This window comes from Bos indicus, chromosome 23 (genome assembly GCF_029378745.1).
Source record: "Bos indicus isolate NIAB-ARS_2022 breed Sahiwal x Tharparkar chromosome 23, NIAB-ARS_B.indTharparkar_mat_pri_1.0, whole genome shotgun sequence".
NCBI lineage: Eukaryota > Metazoa > Chordata > Mammalia > Artiodactyla > Bovidae > Bos > Bos indicus.
The window spans coordinates 29,505,690-29,525,396 of record NC_091782.1 but is presented as its reverse complement, the minus strand read 5'-3'; the positions used below and the strand labels follow the sequence as shown (position 1 = coordinate 29,525,396).

At 57.4% G+C, this 19,707-nt stretch overlaps 2 protein-coding genes across 5 annotated transcripts; both read right to left on the bottom strand.

Annotated features, from left to right (window-relative positions):
- Positions 1-281: 281 nt before the first annotated feature.
- EHMT2 (euchromatic histone lysine methyltransferase 2) lies at positions 282-13,549 on the bottom strand. 4 transcript variants are annotated; one of them, XM_019985573.2, is made up of 28 exons: positions 13,425-13,549; positions 12,712-12,778; positions 12,395-12,613; positions 12,045-12,298; positions 11,195-11,279; positions 11,056-11,096; positions 10,753-10,908; positions 9,040-9,177; positions 8,801-8,915; positions 8,553-8,654; positions 8,178-8,326; positions 7,945-8,088; positions 7,624-7,859; positions 7,364-7,546; positions 7,172-7,254; positions 6,555-6,661; positions 6,348-6,470; positions 6,161-6,262; positions 5,353-5,457; positions 5,092-5,246; positions 4,836-5,003; positions 4,062-4,206; positions 3,616-3,693; positions 3,174-3,289; positions 2,983-3,069; positions 1,449-1,527; positions 1,131-1,306; positions 282-806 (listed from the first exon to the last, which is right to left on the bottom strand). In XM_019985573.2, the coding sequence occupies exons 1-28, from the start codon at positions 13,464-13,466 to the stop codon at positions 626-628; spliced, it is 3,636 nt and encodes a 1,211-aa protein (XP_019841132.2). In that variant the 5' UTR covers positions 13,467-13,549; the 3' UTR covers positions 282-625. The 4 variants fall into 4 exon arrangements, with proteins under 4 accessions (XP_019841132.2, XP_019841133.2, XP_019841130.2 ...); XM_019985574.2 differs by lacking the exon at positions 8,553-8,654; XM_019985571.2 differs by lacking the exon at positions 13,425-13,549 and having other exon boundaries at positions 12,712-13,006.
- A 2,042-nt stretch (positions 13,550-15,591) lies between these two features.
- On the bottom strand, positions 15,592-17,912 carry ZBTB12 (zinc finger and BTB domain containing 12). Its single transcript, XM_019985580.2, has 2 exons — positions 17,559-17,912; positions 15,592-17,049 (listed from the first exon to the last, which is right to left on the bottom strand). Exon 2 carries the CDS (start codon positions 17,026-17,028, stop codon positions 15,649-15,651), a length of 1,380 nt encoding a protein of 459 aa, XP_019841139.2. The 5' UTR covers positions 17,029-17,049; positions 17,559-17,912; the 3' UTR covers positions 15,592-15,648.
- Positions 17,913-19,707: the final 1,795 nt, after the last annotated feature.

Sequence of the window (19,707 nt, the reverse complement as noted above, 5' to 3'; positions counted from 1 at the left end):
GGCTCAGGGACCGTGGCCTGAGGAACTCACACACTCTTAAGAAAATCCTTTAGAATTCTGTAAACTACTTCCAACTGTAATACAGTCACACCCACGCCCTCCTACCGGAAATGTGGAGATGAGACCTACCCTAGACTCTGCCCCACAGTAATCCCCACAACCGTCCCCTGGAGGGCTATCCACACCGGCCACACCTGCCCAGCCCCCTTTCCATCCCTTTTCTGCCCCTTGGACCCACATTCCCTCGGGCTGTGTGTGCTTTTCCGCCAACAATCACCCCGTTTATTATAAACCCAACATTTATTGAGAACAAAGGAAACCAATTAGCACAGAGGCTCAATTTCATCAAACTTCAGTTGAGGGTGGGGAACAGGGGTGGGAGGAGGCGCTTGGGGGGAGGGGTGGCCAGCCCTGAAGTCACCCTCCCAGGAAAGAACCAGCTCTGGGAGACAGGGGCTGTCAGACCTCCAGGGCCTGGCTGGGAGCTGGCTGAGGAATGTGTGAAGGGGTAAGTAAGGGAGAGAGGAAACGGTAAAAGCCCCCAGGCGTAGGCTGTGGGCAAGCGGCAGAAGTGGCTACTGAGCTGGTGGCTGTCCAGGGGTGGAACAGTGGCTGTGGTCCGATCTCAGGGGTTGACGGGGGGCAGGGAGCTGAGCTCAGGCAGCAGCTCAGGGTGTGGGTCCAGGCGGGCCAGGCGGCTCTGCTCCAGGGCAATGGCCTCAGCCGAGTGCTTGCACTTCTCAGAGCCACACTGGCAGGTGAAGTACTTGCTTTTGATGTCCCAGAAGCGGTCACCATAGTCAAACCTGTCAGAGCAGCACAAGAGATCTGTGGAGCCCAGACCCACTCCAGAGCACCCACTCCCACTTCAGAGGGGCTCTAAGCCCTCCTAGGTTCAAATGCCCTGGCAGCACTAGCATTGCCCAGGAGCTTGTTAGAAGTGAAGGCTCTCACGACCCACCCCAAACCTACTAACTCAAAATCCATGAGGTTCAGGACTCTGTCTACAGTGACTTCAGAGAGGCTCTGCTCTAATCTATGCCTGGAAACCAGGCACTTGCCAGCCTTCTGCTTTTGGTCTGGGGCTTGCTACATCTCCCACACCCCAGCTGAGCCTCAGGAGGCCTCACCCCAGCTCCTCCCCGGCCCGGATGTCTCGGGAACTGAAGAAGGCGATGCGTGGAAATCTCAGGTCTTGGTGCAGCATGAAGACTCGGACGGGGATGATGTTGGGGTCACACAAGTGGTTGATGAAGCGGCTGATGTTGCCGTAGTAACGGGCATCGATGCAGTACACCTCTCCATCCTGAGGGGGGAGCATCACTCATCACATCTACCACCACCCTGCTGGCTGGCCAACCTCCTCGCCCCACTGATCACCTGGCCCCTCCTCCCCAGGTTTCCATCTGCTGCTTGAAAGGAGGAAGGCAAGGGGGTCTCCTGCCCACCTTGTTGTCCAAGTCGAAGAGATAAGAATCGTCCTCTCTCACATCAGCCTCGGCATCAGAGATCAGTTCTCCGACATACCTGTTGGGCAGGAAGTGGTGGTTCTGGAGGTGAGCAGGGAGTTACTGCAAGTAGGCTCCAGGGCCTGTCTCTCCCCACAGCCTGGGATTCCTCTTCCACCATTTGTCAGCTGCCCCAGACACTCTCCGTGAATCTCACAGATCCACATGGCTGGGGTGGGTGACCCAAGGATAGCAGACATGATCTAGGAGGGAGAGGGTAGGAGGTCCCCATCCAGAAGGGGGATCAGGAAGAGGAGCCTGGGGACACAGGCATGTGAGAGTACACAGGACAAACTGGCCAGTCGGGCTCCCCCAGGACAGCGAGATCAACAGGCAGGACCTGACAGTGTGGGGCAGGGGTGAGAAGTGTGGGGCCACTGGAGTAGCAGCGGTGGGGAAGCTCAAGGGAAGGTACAAGCTGCACCAGAGGATGATTCAGGTGAGTACGGAAGTGCCAAGCCTCTGGGGTGAAGGGATGAGTATCTTGGCAGTGGGCCTGGGTGGGGAATCTGTTCAGGTGTAGACATGGGGAGGACGAGGAAATCACCCAGCAGGTGGGGCAAGGTCAGGCTGAGGACAGGAGAGAGGTGAGAACTGCAGGAAGGGATGGAGCCCCAGGAGCTGTGAAGAACTGGGGAGGAAGCACCCACGTTTGGAAAGCAGAGGAAGAGGAGCTGGTGAAGAGGAAGAAAGGATGAGTTGCGGCTAAGGATGGTGTCATGGGAGCCAGAGCTAAGGGGGTGGCGGATGCCAGGAGAATGCAGACTGAGACACAGGGGTCGGGGCGTGGGGACCGACGAGAGGAAGCAGAGGGAGAGGGTAAAGGCAGATCTGGGCAGGGATGAGTAGGGAGTGGATGGGGGGAACTGAGATCCAGCAGGAAGAGGCCGCTTGTCTGAGTCAAACTGAGAGATGACACGATGGAGGGAAAATGAATGGTTTCTTAAATAGCCAAATAGGGCTGAATGACTTTTTTTTTGAAAGCCAAAGAAGATTAAGTTTGAAGACCATGGGGTAAAAGCTAGGAGACACGGAGAAGTTATAGATGCTGGGAAGAGAAAGAACTGACAGATGGGCAGGCCTGAGGCCCCTGAGGAGGTGGACGGAAGGGTAGCTGTTATCACCTCCATTTTGCAGACAAGGAGGAGGAGGCTCAAAGTGGTTGTGAACTTGGCCGAAGACACCCAGTGGCAGAATGGGGCTCAAACCCTGGTCTGTTAAAACTGGGCCTTTCCCCAGTTGAGAAGGGCAGGGGAGAGGGAGTGTGAAGCTCAGGAAGACACCAATGGGGAGGGAAAGACACAGGCCCTGTGACCTGGGCAGAGTGGAGGCTTGGGGATGGTGGTCAGAGGAGGCTGGCCAGGTGGACCCATTAGGGAGGAGGGCAGAGAGGGATGCCTGGGAGTCAGCCGTGGCCCTGCACCCAGCCCTTTGCCCCGAAGAGCCAGAGTACCCCTCCCCCTCAACCACTCACTCGCAAATGAAGGTACCCTGGGGAATGGTCTGCAGGGCACGGACCCCCCAGCCCATCTTGGCTGTTCGGTAGAGCTGCAGTCGCACCCTGAAGGTGGGAGAGAGGACGGTATTGAGGGGGGTGACATGGAAGCTTCCCAAAGGAGAGAAGGGAGAAAGCGGGGTGAGGAGGGCCGAGGGGCAGGGACTCACTTGATGCCGCTCTGCACTACTCTGTTCTTGCAGTTTCTCCAGCAGGAACATGCCTGGTTACACTCAAAAATCAGCGGGGGCTCGATCTTGTTAAATTCCTGGAGCAGCCGCCCATCCTGGGGTTGAGGGACGGGAAGACAGTGGTTTTTGTGTGGTGCTCCCCTCAGCTGCCCAGGACTCCCAAGACTTCACCGAAAAATCCATCACTGACCCCACCACAGACTCAGGGAGGCCACGTATACGCTACAGGAAACCCACAACCATCGCCCTTGATTTGCATACACCAAGGCTCTGTCTTGGCAACGTCCTAGGAGTCTCGGGTCTCGCCCTGCCCTCTCCGCTACTTCCGCCACAGGACAGAAGGCAAGGGACAAGGCCCCAGAGGGTTGGTGTCAGAGGCCAGCTCCGGAGGAGTGGATGGGCAGGTGGCCAGGGCACGCACCTTGTCATACCAACAGCGGATGCTGAGCTGGCCACACAGGCAGTTGGAGCTGGAGCAGTCATCCACACACGTGCAGTGCTGGGGCAGGAGGCAGGGTCAGCTCACCCCTCAGAATCGGCCCAGGCCCCTCAGCTTCCCCCCACAAGCCCCCAACTGCTGTCCTTTCTCTAGGGTCCACACTGTAAGGTAGTGGTGGTGATGGTCCCAGGATGAGGGGGAATCAAGATGCTGCTGATGCGGGTATCTCTAGGGCCACCATGAGCCTATGTGATACCTTCATGTGTCCTAGAAAAAGGTCCCCCTCCCCAGGTGGATGCAAGCCCACACCAGAGGTCCCTTTCAGCCCCAACACCTTGGCCAGACATCCTTGTTGGCACAACGTGCCCGGCTCCACTTAGCGGCTCTGGGTGCCCCTTTGGGAGGAGGTCCCAGGGCCCCACACTAACCTGCAGGTGGGTAATGTTGCGGTCAATGTTCATGGTGGACGTCTCGCAGTTCTCTGAGATGTACTTGTAATCCTCGGGGCAGGGCTCCCCGTCCACACCATTGACACAGGGGATGGGGACGTTCTCATAGCCCCGAGCCACGTCCCTGGCAGGAGGGGAGATGGAGCTGGGTGGCTAGAGTATGGGGTGAGGGCTTCCCTAGAAGCAAGGAGAGGGCCAGGGGAGGGGAGAGGGTGTTCTGGGGGTTCATCAGGGGTGGGGAGTAAGGTTCGCAGATCAAAGGCAGGACACTTAGTTAAAAATCTGAATTTCAGATCAGATAATCAGGAAATAATTTTTTTAGTACAGGGCTTCCCTGGTGACTCAGACAGTAAAGAATTCACCTACAATGTGGGAGACCTGGGTTCGAACCCTGGGTTAGCAAGATCCCCTGGAGGAGGCCATGGCAACCCAGTCCAGTATTCTTGCCTGGAGAATCCCATGGACAGAGGAGCCTGGCAGGCTACAGTCCACGAGGTCACAGAGTCGGACAAGACTGAGTGATTAACACTCTCACTTTCATGTCCCAAATATACTCTCAGAACACTCTTAAACATTAAAAAAGTATGCGTTGTTCACTTGAAATTCTAATTTAGCCAGGTGTCTATTTTTATTTGCTGTATCTGCCAACTCTATCTGTATGTGTTTCAGGGGGAACGGAGGTGGTTCTGGGGACTCCGAGGCTCCAAGGGGCCTGGGGAGGGGGCTCTGGGTGCGGAGAGAGCCCAGGCTCACCGGCAGATGATCTTCTCCGTGCGGATGGCCCGATTCCCCACCCCGAGCCGGAGCTTGCGGTTGAGCTGGAGGGCAAACCACACGTCGGACCGCTCGGGGGTCAGGTCCCACGCCGTGTCCCCCTCCTTGTTCCGCAGCTCAGGGTTCGCCCCGCGTGACAGGAACAACCTGGGAGGGGACAGGAGCCCGTGGGGCACCTGGCCGTGAGAGGTGGCAGAGGGGCGCGTGTGGGGCTGGGTGCCGGGTGGGGGCTCACAGCACGCAGTCGTGGTAGCTCTCCCGGGCCGCGATGTGCAGGGGTGTGTCCCCGTGGTAATTGACAGCGTGGAGGTCGCAGCGGGCGTTCAGGAGGACCTCGGCGATGGCGGCGCTGCCGGTGAAGGAGGCCCAGTGCAGGCAGATGTTCTCCTCCTGTGGAAGTGGAAGGGGGCGAGGCTTGAACCCAGCTGGCGCACCTAGCTCAGGCGCAGGGCAGGACTGAGCCCACCTCCGGCATCCCCACCAACCCCGCACTCACGTTGTCGGTGAGAGTGACGTCCGCGCCCCGTGTCAGAAGCATGCGGATCACTTCTATGTGCTTGTGCTCTGCAGCCCAGATGATGGGGGTCCACCCGCCGCTGTCCTGGGGGCGGGGAGGGAAGGGGGAGGGTGGAGACACAGCTCCCGCCGCTCACACAGAGTCAGGGCTCCACCGTTCACAGGCAGTGGGGCCCCGGGGCAGGTAATTTAAGGTCTCTGGGTCTCCGTTTCTTCATTTATAAACTGGGACTAATAGTGTCTACTGCTCATGACTGCAAAGTAATTTTTCTCTTTCTAAAAAATATTTCCTAGATCTACCCACTTACAAGAGAAGCAGGGACCCAATAGCAATAACCCCCTCCAGGTACACAGATTGTTGTAGTCTCCAAAAAAAAAATTTTCCCACTTAAACGGACCAGAGTTTCTTAGAAAGTGGTAAAGTCTGAGTCTGGCGCAGGACAGCTGCTGACAAGGATGCTCTCAAAGGCTACTGGATCAGTTCAAAGCCACAGAAGTCTGTGGCAAGGGGCTTCTTCTGGACAAAGGATGGAACGGCTCAAAGATCAAGGGGAACACAGACTAAAACACCTCCAACAGGTAAAAAACTGAGTTAATACTGGCCAGTTCCAGAGATTAAGGCAACAACTCATTTTGAAAACTGGTAAAGAAAAACAGAAAGAAACAGAAAAGAGTTAAGAGAAATACAAGTGAAGCAGGGAATAGAGATATGAACAGGGTGGAACAGTGTGACATGCAGGGGAAGGGTCAGAGGTCAGACGAGGGAGAAAGGGGACCAGGCTGCTGACCTGGGCATTGACGTCCACCTGTCCCGTGCTCAGCAGCAGGCTGACCATCTCCAGGTTCCCAATTTTGGCGGCGTGGTGGAGGCAGGTGGAGCCGTCTTCCTCCTGGGGGTGACGCGGGCAAATGAGCCCTCAGGCTGGCACCTCAGGCCCAGCCCCTGAGCCCAGCCAGGCCTGTCCGGCCACGCACCTTGCTGTAGACACAGCCCCCACGCTGCACCATGTAGCGAGCCACCTCCAGATGGTTGTTCACCACGGCCTCCATCAGCGGCGTCCGCTGCTGCTTGTCCACGGCATTGATGTTGGCTCCAGCCTGCACGGAGGGGCTGTTGGCACCAGGGAGGGGCTGGGTCGGGGTGGGGTGGGTGCTGTGGTCCCAGGCGGGGCCCATGCTGACCTGCAGCAGCACATGGCAGATCTCCACAGAGCCCTTCTGGGCAGCCGCGTGCAGGGGTGTGCGCTTGCTCTGCTGGTCACTCTGGAAGTTGGGGTCCAGGTTGTCCACTGTGGGGAGAGCCCACCACACCGGGAGAGGGAGGGACATGCGGTGAGCAAGCGAGGGGGTGGGTGGCATCTCCTCCAGGAAGGCTTCTCAGGACCCCAAGCTGGGTCAGGGGTGCCTCCTGGGCCTCTCCTGTGCTCACATCCACTGTGGCACAGTCTCATGAGAATTAAGATGTTAAAGAGCACCAGCTCTGCCCAAGTTCAAAAGGCCCCAGCCCCTCAGTACCCTGTGCACTGGGCAAGCCAGTTCACCACTCTGAGTCTCCGCTGGGAAGATACAAGTGAGTGAAAGTGTGTAAGCTCTCAGAACAGGGCCCAGGGCCTCTGTGCTTATTGCCACCACAGTCCCCATCATCACGGGCGACCTGTGCGTCTGCATCCCCTAGCAGCCTAAGTCCTTCAGGGCAAAGACCATGACCCTCATGGCTGCCCTCCTGGCTCCGAGCCCAGGGATGGGCACATAAGCAGAGCTCAGGTAGGGTCTGCTGAATGAACAAGGGGGACACTCACACAGCATCAGGATCACCTTCTGCAGCTCCCCTTGCTTTACGGACAGGTACAACTGCCGAGGGTGGAACCGGAGCTTTTTCCGCCTGCCGGGGTAAGGGCCCCTCAGATTCAAGTAACAGCCCCAAGAACCACAGATCCACACTCCCAGCCCCAGTCCTAGCGGCCGTGCCCGCGCGTGCAACCCCTACTTACCTCTCTGACTCCTGGATGACCAGGGCCTTCTCCAGGGCCTCCCGGCCTGGCCCTGGTGGCAGCCCTACAGCTGAGAGGCAGCCCCCATTGGGCAGGGTTAGGGAGGGCCCTGAGCTGTCGATGGTGTCGGCCAGAGGGTCGCAGGGTGGACGCCGAGGCTCCCCCTGCCCCCGCATCCGGGCACTGTGGGAGAAGGCGTGAATGTCTAGGGCAGATGGGGACTGCGCAGGGAAGACAGAAGGCAAGGGCAAAGCCAGTACCTGGGCTGGGAAGTGTCCGCTCTCCCGGGGGCATCCTGGGCCAGGGGTGGGGGAGCGGGTGCTGCAGTGCCAGCCGGTGGGGTCACCCCATCCCCCCGGGGGATGGTCACCTCCTGGGCCTCAGATGCGTCCTCCCCACAGTGGGGACAGAAGACCATCCCGTTCAGCTGGGACACACAGGCCTTGTGGAAGCGGTGGGCCACACGGAAGTCGGGGTGACACTCCAGGAAGGTGCCCTAAGGGCAGGGAAATAACACGGTCAGGCTCCGGGAGCCTCTGCCCCTTGGGGCACGCCACCTGGCTGCCCTGCTGGTCACTCACCGCCGTACAGAAGTAGCCACAGCCGGGGCAGCAGTGATGTTTGACCATGCGCGCACGGTGGGTCTCACAGAGCACCATCAGGGCCACACGGCTGGACGGTCTCATGGTCTCCCGCTTGAGGATGGCAGCATTGCAGCCGGACAGCTGTGGGCGGCGAGGCCGGGTGACAAGAGGTGAGGCTGGGCTCCGGGGCCAGCTGCCCTGGCATCTCGCCGGCCAGTCCCCAGGCCCACCTCTCCGTCCACGCTCTCTGTGGCCATGCACTTGTGCCCTGCTCTCTCGCTGATGCGGTCTATCTTGGGGGCCTCCATGCGGCAGCTGCAGAGGGGCAGCTCCTCAAACCCGCGCTCTGTCTCCAGCGAAGATGTGTCATTGGACACCCCTTGGATAGAGGGAGCAGGGAGCTGAGGGAGGCCCAGCCCCTCACCCGCCAGGACCCCTCATGGGGCCTCTCACCCCCACCCTGACTTTTCCTCCATGCTCCCGAACCCCCAAAGTCTGGTCATGGACACCCCAGCTCCAGTGGGGTCCCCCTCCTCCCCATTCCCTCTGGCCCTGAGGGCACCCCTAGTGGCTCCCTATCCCGGCAATCGGCAATTGGCAATTACCAGCGTGGTTGGGAGAGAGGGTCCCCTCGCTGGGCAGCTCCAGAGACCCCAGAGGGACCTCCATGTACTCACTGGGGCCTGAGGAGCCCACACCATTCACTCCTGACACAGAGACAGAGAGAGTGAGAGTGCGAGCTCACAGGTGCCTGGACGCGGGGGTGCATGCGGAGCGTGGGTGTGCATGCACGCTCTCTGGGGGCTGGGAGGGGGCTGGAGGAGGGGACCCCAAAGCAGAGGAGCCTCCTCACCTCGTGGCTCCTTGGCCCTCGGAGGCTCTCGTTTCCGCCGTTTCCGTGATGGCTTCACCCATGGGCTGTCCTTCCGCCATTTCTTCTTGGCTTTGCGGCGGCCGCTGGAACCACTCTGGGGAGGAGGAGGAGCATTAGGGTGGCAGGTGGCCCCCAGCCCGTAACCCCCCTCCTTGGAGGACTCAGACTTCTGGTCCTGCAGTCTCCACTCCTCTGGGGCTGCTGGCTTCCAACCCTACCCTGTCAGACTGATTGCCAGACTCTTCATCTTCCTCTTCTTCTTCCTCCTCCTCCTCCTCCTCTTCTTCTTCCTCCTCTTCCTCCTCCTCCTCTTCCTCTTCCTCACTCAGTTGTTCAGCCAGAGCTTCAACCTCAGACTGGAAGAGAGGTAAAGCTGTGGCCTCCCCAGGCCACAGCTCGCTCTTGGGGAGAACTTGGGAGAGAGGCAGGGTAGGACACATACAACCCCTGGGACTCAGAGAAGGAGGTGTGATCAAGAAAACCATAAATCCCCAAGGATGGTTCCCTGGTGAAGATGACTGTGGACAGGAGAGGAAGGAAAGGCTGGGTACAAAGAGGGGGTATGGCGTGTTATACAACAATGAAAAATACGGTGCTACGGTGACATGCAAAACTGTGATGATCTTGGCAACATAACAGTAAGGAGGGGGAAAAAAAAAAGCAGTTCCAGGTAACAAATGTATAGTATGATACTCTATGAAGTTCATAAACAGGCGAGACTGAAAACACTACATGAAAAGCTAATCAGAAATGCTATAATGAAATCTGAGTGATATCGTCTGAATCCACTGATCTTAACTTCACTAATAAAAGACCAAATGTCCAACACCTGATGATACAACAGGACGCACCTGCTATCAAGTCTTACCAAACTAAAAAGAAAAACAACAGGTCTCTGAGGCTGAGCACACTTCTGGATCTATGAGTTTACAAGAAGAAACACTGGACAGAGAATTACATGTCAATCCCCACCCGATCAGCCGACTCCTAAGTGTGAAGAATTCTGCAGGACAGAATTCTTGTTCCTTTAACAAATGAGTGGCAAAAAAAAGTTATTTTTTTAGAAGGCAGGGAACCTATATACCAAGAGAGACCTAAGACAAATAATCAGATCAATGTGTGGAACTCATTTGAAACTTGACAAATGAAAACCCATTTATGAAACAACTGAGAAAATGCGAAGACTAATTGGTAGCAAGGCGATGGGATTAAATAATCATTTGTAGGGACTTCCCGGGAGGTCCAGTGGTTAGGTCTCCATGCTTCCCCTGCAGGAAGCATGGGTTCTATCTCTGGCTGGGGAACTAAGATCCCTGTAAGCCACATGATTCGGCCAAAAAAAACCCCAAAAACATCTGTAAATCTTTTGAAAACAGAAAGAGGTCTAATGTTTAGAGAGACTTATGGAAATGTTTCTAGATGAAATGGTGCCTGGCTATTTGCTTTGAACCAATCCAGTAGGTATGGGTATTAGGGGAGGAACAGATGAGTCAAGCAAGACCCGCTGTGTATTGCTAATCCTTCGAGCTGGGTGATGGCCACCTGGGGGCTCACTATTCTATTTTTTGTGTGTATCTGAAAGATTCCATGAGAAAACAAACAAAAAGTAAAAGGGGCAAGACTAAGCATTATGTTGCATGGGCAAACACACATGTGAAACAAACCAAACAAGAAACAAAGGAATAAACAACAAATAAACCATAAAACGGGATGTTACACCCCAAGTCCAGGGTGGTGATTATCACTGGAGCGGGACAAGGGGATGGTATGGGGTAGAGCACACAATGGAAATAAGTTATAGATAGTACGGGGCAGTGAACTAGTGGGTGTTCAGAAAAGGAAAGAGAGGAAAAAGTGGGGCAGGAAAGACTGGCGAATGAGCCCTGGATGCGAGGGGAGCGTGGCTCGGAGGGTGGCTGGCTCCCTCTCACCTTGCTGTCAGAGTCCACCCGCTCATCCACAGAGTAGGAATCATAGTAGAGGCTGAAGTCATCCCCTACCACCGTTTCCCACTCCTCCAGGGACCCGGGGTCCCCCTTCTCCAGGGTCACTTCTCCCGAACTCCGCGTAGAAGCCAACTCTTCTGACTAGAAAAAGATTGAAGAAACATTGACGCTGCTGGCACTCACTCACCAACCCATTTCCCGTGAGGGTAAGATGGAACCCCAGCTCTGGGGCTGCCTCAGAGCAGCCCTCAGGGAGAGAGGCCCTGTTCCCAGCCCCTCCTGGCTCACCAAGCCACCTCCTGAGTTCAGCTTCCTCCTTTTGGCCACATCTAGAAGAAGAGAGAGAGAGAGAAAGGAGTGAGACTGGCACTCTAAGCCCTTAGCACAGGCCATAGCAAGCCACAGGTAGGTGGGGGATGGGACTGACCTGAGGTCACCTTCCCCAGCGAGTGCACGTCATCACTCATGCGGAAATGCTGCACTTCAGGGGGCCGCTTCTCAGGGACTGGGGGCTGGGGGCCAAGAGGGAGCACACTTAGGGTCAGGGAGCATCTAAGGTTCTGTCTGGATGAGCTGAGAGCCCCAGGTTGGGGTGGGGTGGTGAGCCACACCCTCAGAAACGCCATCCAAAGTTCTCTGGCAATATGAACCACGTCAGGCCATATTCCCCTTCTAACACTCAACCCTTCATAGACACAGAAGCAGGCCCCTTGCCCCCTCCTTTCCACATGGAAAAACAAATTAAGGCCTTGATCAAAGGTACGCAAAGCAAACCCGGAACAACATGATATCCAGATCCCTAAAAACACTGTCATAAAGCTTCTGAGATTCTGGGGCTCTTGTCACTTCCCTTGTCTCCTTCTCAGTAGAGATTCACAGTAAAACCTTTAAAACAGCAGGGACAGTTTCAAAGAAGGGAGGGAGAAGTTCCCTGGGGGCTTGCTTTGAAGTAGAACAGGAAAGGTGGTTTGAAGTCTCTATAGTTGTTGTCACAAGAGTAATTAAGACATTGACGACACAATTAACTTTTCAACATTTGTATCTTCTACTCTCCTCTCCCTAAGAGCACAACCCCCAGGAAGACAGGTATCTGGTGTGTTCATAGATTAAGCCCCAGTAAAGAATCTGACGTACGGTAGCCCCTTGGTAAATATGTGAAGCAGTCACGTACTGGATAAGAAAAGGCCTGAAGCTAAATTGTAAAACAGCAGCCCACGGGGGTTTATGGTTAATTATTCTGTTTCTCCCACTCCCACAGCCATCCCCCTAAGCCTCACCTGTCCATTTCCTGGTTTGGACATGGTTTTCCTGGCTCGATGAACCTTGGGCTGCCCCTCTGGGCTGGCTGTGGCCGGAGGGGGTTCAGGCCCTGCTGCTGGCGCCCCTTGGGCGCCCGGCATACTTAGCAGCCTCATAGCCAAACTCTGAACTGATGGGGGTGATTTTCCGGCCCCTGTCATTGACATCTTGGCTCGGCTGGGACAGGCACCCCCCTTGCTGGGGGAAGACGGGAACGACTTTGTGGCATGGCCTGGAAAACACAGGCAGGCAAGAGACAAGATAAGAGGGAAGACAGAGTCAGAAGTCACCCCACCTCACCCCTCCCCAGACTCCCCCGGCTTCTCACCCAGCAGGATGCGACCCCCATGGAGGTCCCCATCTCCCTCGAGATTCTCGGGTTCATCCCCAATGAGTGGTGTGGCCCCTACAGGGGTGTCAGCCCCCTCATCGCCGACAGTGACTGTGACAGAGGCTGGGGATGAGGGGCCAGCAGTCTCCAGGGAATCGGGGTTGGCCTTGGGCAGGGTCTCCTCACTACGAGAGGTGTCCCCCAAAGAGCCATGAACTGTAATGGAAGAGAAAAAGTCCAGGGCTAAGGGCTCACGAGATCATGTGTTGTGGGGGAGGTGAAGGTCCAACAGGGCCCGTTTCTGCTTCACTCACCTCTCTCGGTGGCTCCTCTGGGCTCCTTCTCCAGCACCAGCGCCCCCATCTCAGCGGGGGCCTCCCCCTGGGAGGGGACACAAGGGATAGGAGGGCTGGTCAGTCCGGTAGGAAGCTGGGGGGCCCAGGACGCCTGGGCCCTGGGTAGAGAGAGCAGGCTCCGGGGCCTACCTCTTCCTCTATGGGCTCCCCCCCTTCCGCGGCCTCGGCTGCCCGGAGGGGCCGCACGACCCCTCCCCCGGGCCCGCATCAACCCCCTCCCTCTCGGCAGACCCCGCATCTCAGGGGCCGAGAAGAGAGGAGGGGGAGGGGGCGGGGCCTCTGCGCCCCGGCCCCGCCCCCTCCTCCCGGCTGCACGCGCCGCTCCCCCTTTGTCCCCCAGGCCGCGGGGACCCCGGGCACCAACCCCTCCAGCGCCCGCTGTCCCCCAGCCCGGTGGACGGCCCCTCGTGCCCCTCGCGCGTGCTCCTGGGGCCCCGGCGCCCGCCGCCCACTCGGGGGCAGCCGGCGGCTGCACGCGCGCCTCCGTGCCCACTCCCCCCACCTCCCACCCCCTGGTCCCCTCATCCGCCCCCGGTGCTGGCCCTCCGGATTGCTGCAAGTCTCGCTCGGGCCCCCCGGCCCCGTTGCACCCCCGGAGCATTGCACGGGCGCGCGCTTCCCCCGGGCGCGCGCGCGGGCATGCACCCGCCTCTCCCCCTCCCCTTCCGCACCTCGGCGGCCGCCGCCGCTGCAGCTCCCGCCGCCGCCGCCATCGCCGCTTGCGCGGGGGGCCGAGCCGGCGCGCGGCCGCCCCGGGTCACGTGGGTTGGGAGGGAGGGCTGAGAGGAGCCTTAAAGGAGCCACTACGCGCTTTCTGGCCATTTTTCCCCCGAGAGCGGCCTCGGAGATGGCAGTTCCTGTCCTAAACTGGGAGCGGCAGGGGAGAATTGCTGCCCTTCCTGGCCTCACTCAGCTGGGAACCGAAGGCGAGGCACGCCTGGGTCCAGGTGTGGCTTCTCCATCTCCCACCTGGCTTTAGGTAATTAGCGGGGCGTCTGAGCCTTCCGGCTCTCGGCAGTCTGTATATTCAATCCTACCCGCGTGTGCTTCTCCCGCTTCTGGTTGCTTTCTAGTTTTCTGGGTCATTGGACTGAAGCCTGGGCCTCTTGGCCTCGCTTCTCTAACGAGCAGGAAGGGGGCGATGGGGATGCGCGGAGGACACCTTTAGCCTTAGCTGGTCCTAGCATGCGGCTTCAGTGTACCCTGGAGCAGCGACCCCTTTTGAAAACCTGGGGCTGAATGTCTCTCCCGTTTATGCCAGACATGTTAAGCCACCACGTGCACTAGGGATCCAGGTAAGCCCCCAGAGGCCCGAGTCTTTACTATCTGCAGACACTAAAGTAACCTTTTTTTGCCAAACACTTCACAAGCATACCAGGCACTACGTGGGTCGTAGCCCAGCCAGTAGTGGAAGTACGAATGATATTACACCGAGGCACAGAACTTTGATAGCAGTATTTAGGGTACAATCTCTTTAGGTATTACATCTGGTCAAAGTTTGGAAAATATCTGTACTTGCAATATTCGACACAGGCAAATGGTTAGGATATAGGGCACCTGAGGCCAATTCAAGGCCTTCTGGGAACTGTAGTTCTCTTTGGTGAAGAACCGTTTCAGAGCTTTCTGGGAATTGTAGTCTTCTCCATACCAGAACCCAAACAGTGGTTTTTAGCTTTCTCCAGGACATAAGCCCTTTCCCCAGACCAAACGCCCAAACACAGGCTTCTGCTTACAATTTTGATGGGCACAATGATCACAACTATAGCTCATTCCTAGCAGTCATACCCAACTCCTCAACTGGAGCAGGTTATCTGTTAATACCTCTGCCAAAAAAATCACTGAACACTTGTGCTGTGAGCTGATAGATGTTGAGGATGCAGAACTGGGAGGGTCTCTGGCTAGAGGAGCCCACCTGTCACATTTCCCTTCCCCTGTCAAGGCTCCTTTAGGCATGAGACCTGCATGAGTTGTGACCTCTGAGTACTTAGCAAATGACATCAGAGGGTGAGATGGTCTAAGGTCGGATAGTCTTTTAGACACAGTTGCCAGACAGAGTATAAAGAAAAAAAAGTTTTTTTTTTTTTATTTTGTGGAAAACAAAAGCCGAAAAACTAAAACCCCAAACTCCAGAAAAAATCCTAAAAAATACGTTTTTTTTCTTAAAAAATACTGTATAAGTCTCTACTACTCTCCCTCCCCGCAACAGCCTTTCTTGTGTACTCTCATCTAAGTGCCCTACCCCCCCGCCCCCACCACTATTTGTAGTTCTTGCCGTTGTACCCCACTTCCCAGTATCTACCCAGGCTGCTCACCCCCATATTCTCTTACCTGCCATCTTATTTTGTTCTCCCTAGAATTTTGGTGAGCCTTGTACCCATCCCATTTCCCCAGCATGCAAGAACTGTCTCCCCTTCCCTTCTCCAGAATTCAGTCATCCTTTCCCCCTACCACTCCCTCTCCCAAGGATCTATTCCAAGCAGGAGCAGGTAAGCTGCCTCCTGCCAGATTCCCTCCCACTTCCCACCCCCCCTCGCCCATCAAGAAATGTCAGAACCTCTTCCTGGGCAGCCTTAGCTAGGAATAAAACATTTTCCAGTCTTTTTCCCCCCGCCTCATTCTATAAGCCCTTTTCCCTCCCTCCACATATCCATGCACCTCTAAGAGAAGAAACTTTATCTGGGACCCCCTATTCCCTTGGCCTTCTCTAAGAACTCTCCCTCTCTCCATCCTTTCCTTCTGAAGAGGCAGGGTCTTCTCTCCAAGGAATCTTCGGCCCCTTGCTGTGTGTCTGCTCAGGCTCCCGCCGTACCTGCCTGCCCCCGACCCCCCACCCCCCTATTCTCCTGGACCAGGGAGACCCTCCCCACTTCGCCCAGGGCCCCGGCGCCCGCCTCGCTAGCGGATGAGGACATTGATCTCAGCCACACTGGCCTCCAGCACGTTCTCGGCTGTGGTCTTGCCGTGCTGCTCCTTGAGGTGCCGCCTAATGGCCGGCTTGTGAGCGAAGCGCACGTCGCAGTAGGAGCAGCGATAGGGCCTCGCTCCCGAGTGGAGGTTGAGGTGATCGTGCAGCGTGGACTTCTGCGTGAAGCACTTGCCGCAGATGCCACACGAGTGCGACTTGACGCCGCGGTGCACGTTCATGTGGCGGTTGAGGTTGCTGCTGTGGTTGAACTGCTTGCCGCAGCGCGGGCACATGAAGATGAAGTGCTGCGCCCGCATGTGGAAGACCAGCTTCTCCACGCCCTGGAACACTTCCGGGCACTTGGTGCACTTGATGTTCTTTAGGGGATTTCCGCTGGAAAAGCCTCCGGGCAGGGGTCCCCGGCCGCCCCCTGCCCCCAGGCTGCCCCCCGCCCCCCGGGCAGCCATGGCCACCGCTGCTGCCTCCACGAGGCCTGAGGTGGCCCCCACACTGGCCCGGCCTCCAGGGATCAAGAGCAGGCCCTCCCCTTCCGCGTCCTCAGACAGGCTGTAGCAGGCTTTAACCACGCCCTGCGGTGGGGCCACAGTGCTGGGAGGCACGCTGCTCTGGGCCAGCTCCCCAAGGTGGCTGCCCACAGAGCCTCCAATGCCCAGACCTCCTCCCAGGCCCCCGGGAGGTTTGAGCCGGTGTGCCACCTCCAGGGCTGATTCCACCTTGACGATGCAGATGTCAGACACATCCTCATCCTCGTCCTCATCCTCTTCCTCAGCCTTCAGCTCCAGGTCCTCATCCAGAGGGAACTCCAGCTTCACAGGCCGCAGGAGTGGAGGGGGAAGAGGGGGCGGGGGTGGGGGTTTAGGGGCTGGCTTTGGGGTCCTGGCAGGAGGGAGCAGGGATTTGGTGGCACTGACACTGCTCACAAGGCTGGCATCGCTGACCCCATCCTCTTTGAGGCCTATTTTGGGCTCGATAAATTGGCTGAGGGCGTTCCGGCATTTCTCCACCACGTGCTCCATCTGCAGGTAGGACGCGGCCGTCAGGTAGTTAACGATATCCCTGACGGCGAATTCCAGGGCGCCCGTATAGCAAGAGAGGAGCAGGTCAGCCACTATGCGTGCACTGTGCATCAGTGAGACCTGCAGCTCAGAGCTGGGATTCAGCAGGAACTGGTCCCGCAGGAACGGCGAGCAGGCGGCCAAGATGACCTTGTGGCCACGGAACTTGAGGCTGTCAGCCACAATGGTCACGTCGCAGAACCGCTCCTCTGCGCGGAGCTGGTTCATGTTCCGCAGCGTAGCGGCCTCGTGGCCAGGCAGCTGGAAGCGCAGGACTTCCACCCCAGAGGCCATTGTGGCGGGGGGTGGGCAACCCTGGTTGGGAAGGAAACCGGTCAGAGACAAAGGTCTCCGGCTTTGCTAAGCCAAGGCTCCAGGCCTTGCACTCCCATTCTTGGCAGGGCCCCCCAGCATCAGATCACCCAGTCTTCAAGCCTCTTCCTCAGTTTCCCCAGCCCCCGGGGAGGCGCTGTCCCTTCGGGAGAAGGGAGGCGTGGTTCCCGGGGGCGGGGCAGCGGCGTCCACACCCCCCAGCCCTACCGCCCGCGATGATGGGGCGAGCCCGCGCCCACAGGGGAAGGTCGGCAGAAGCGGGAGCAGAGGCCTGGGGTTCTGGGTGGCCCGGGTTGCAGCCTCTTCTCACCCCGCCCCTTTTACCCGCTGCCCCATTCCTCCACCGCCCCCTTGCACGTTTGCACGCGCTTTTCACGTCCTCCCCCCCTGCCTGCACGCACCGTGCACGCCCCCCCCACGTTGAGACCTCGGTGGCACGCCCCCCCCCCCCCCCCCCCCGCCCCACGACCCTGAGTGCACGCGCCGCTCACCTGGCTGGGTTCCGCGCGCTGTTTTTTTCCCCCCCTATTTCCCCCACCCCCCCCGGGGCCGACTGCGCCCCCACACACGGGCAGGGCCTGGGCAGCGCGCAGGCGCGGGGGTGCACGGGGCGCGCGCGCGGGGCCGGCTCCGCGTGGGCGTAAGGGGGGAGGGGTGGGGGCGGCTCGTGCAGTGTGTTCCAGGCCCCGCGCGCGGCGGCGTCGTCGAGAACTCGGGGAGGAGGAAGAGGGGAGGGAATTAAAGGAGCAGGATTCCCCCTTTCCCGACCCCCCTTTCTTCACCAGCTCCCCCCACACGGTTAAAGGGCCGGACAGCCTGGCCTCTCCTTTGGCCGGTATTATTTGTCCGCCAGAGCGGAAATACGTTCCGCACCCCCCTCTTTCTGGCTCCCCCTCCTCTGTGCCTCCGGGCCCCGTGGCCCGTCTGCGCGTGCGTGCCAAATGCCGCGCGGAGGCCCGCTCGCTGGGGCCCGCCCTCCCCACTCCCAGCAGCCGGCCGCGCAGCTTGCTTCTCGCCCCGCAACGCGCACTCCCCGCCCTCTGCTCTCCCCGCCTGCCTGGCTCCCCGCGGGGGCGCTGCCACCTGCTCACGCGGGCGTTACTTCTCTGACCCAGCTGCGTGAAGCGGAGCCAGAGTTGCAGCCACGGCCCCTCCTGGGGTCCCAGATCGCCCCGTGGCTACCGAGATGGTTGTTCTTGGTTACCTACGCCTGCATCACCTGTTGATTCTGTTCATACTTCCTCCAGCCACGCTTTCAGATTTTTGCAACTCTTCTGAAGCTGGTAAACACCTCAGCACTCCCGGCCTAAAAGATATTTTTAACTTTATACAAGACCAGACAATCCTCCACTTCCTCTCCTCTGTCTCAAAATCTTACGAAATCACAACCATCCTTCCCTTCCCTCATTCTCAGAATCGATCCTAACTTCTTGCCAAGGCAAACGCCCTCGTAAGGTCGACGACCTTGCCCATTTCACCCTCTACAATATAATAGACCTGGTACTAATTATTCTAATTATGTGAAGATGTAGTTTAGTAGAACAAGCGTCCATCCTACCCCTGCTGCTCCACCAGATTGACAAGGTCAGAACTCCTTCGCCCTAAACAAAGTCCTCCCTTAGTTCTGCCCCTTTGCCTTCTCTTTCTCTGTTCCTCCCAAACTGCCGTCTCTGCGCTTTAACACCGGCTTTTATGAGCACCCTGAAGGCTGGCTCCCTTCCCGCCTTCTTCCTTGCACCTCTCATATACCTGTACTCATTTCTCCACCCAACCAAGTCCAGGTGAAGAAGCCTCTGTTGCTTGCCGCCTGGATTTATTACATCCTCCAGGAGACTAGAGCATTATCCTTACACATCAGTTTTGGTGGAATGTTCAATATCTGTGTTCAGTCTAATGGTTTCCCCATTAGATTGCCAACTCTTGATTGCATGAATCATCTCCTGGGTTATGTTTTGCAAATAAAAGTCATACAATAAATGACTGACTGTTGAAGTCATTCCTCTTCAGTTCAGCCAGCATCCACCCATAAAAAGTTTGTTCCTGACTTAAACTGGATCCTGAACTTCAGGGATGCCCTTTGGGTTGGGAAGTGTTCAGATGGTGCCTCTACTCTTTGCCTTTCTGTTTTAAATTCTCTGACTTTTTTGCGGTCACCCTGCTGATGCTTAGTTGCTTCAGTCATGTCTGACTCTGTGCGACCCTTATGGACTGCTGCCTGCCGGTCTCCTCTGTCCATGGGATTCCCTAGGCAAAAATACTGGAGTGGGTTGCCATATTCTCTTCCAGGGGATCTTCCCCACCCAGGGATGGAACCCAGGTCTCCTGCATTTCAGGCAGAGTCTTTACCCCTGAGCCGCCTTCAGCCAGTTCTCTCTATTCTAAAATGCCCTTTTTGTAGAAGTATGTGTTGTTAGGCCACATGGATTCTGTTGGCATTTGTGTCAGATTTTCAGACACACCTAGGCTCAGAGCCATATCCCACTACTTATGAAAAGAGGGCCTTTGGGCAAGTTCCTTCTCTGAATCACAGTATTTTTATCTTTAAATTGGAGGCCCTGATTCCTCACAGGGCTAATGTGACGTTCAAGTGAGCCTGACACAGTACGTGCTGAATCAATGAGACCTCCCTTCTCCTTTGCC

Coding starts and splice junctions, on each gene's coding strand:
- EHMT2 (XM_019985571.2), bottom strand. CDS start 12,991: ATGCGGGGTCTGCCGAGAGGGAGGGGGTTGATGCGGGCCCGGGGGAGG. Junction 4,207..4,835: donor ACGGAGAAGATCATCTGCCG/GTGAGCCTGGGC, acceptor CCCTCCTGCCAG/GGACGTGGCTCGGGGCTATG. Junction 3,070..3,173: donor GTAGTGCAGAGCGGCATCAA/GTGAGTCCCTGC, acceptor TCCCACCTTCAG/GGTGCGACTGCAGCTCTACC.
- ZBTB12 (XM_019985580.2), bottom strand. CDS start 17,028: ATGGCCTCTGGGGTGGAAGTCCTGCGCTTCCAGCTGCCTGGCCACGAG.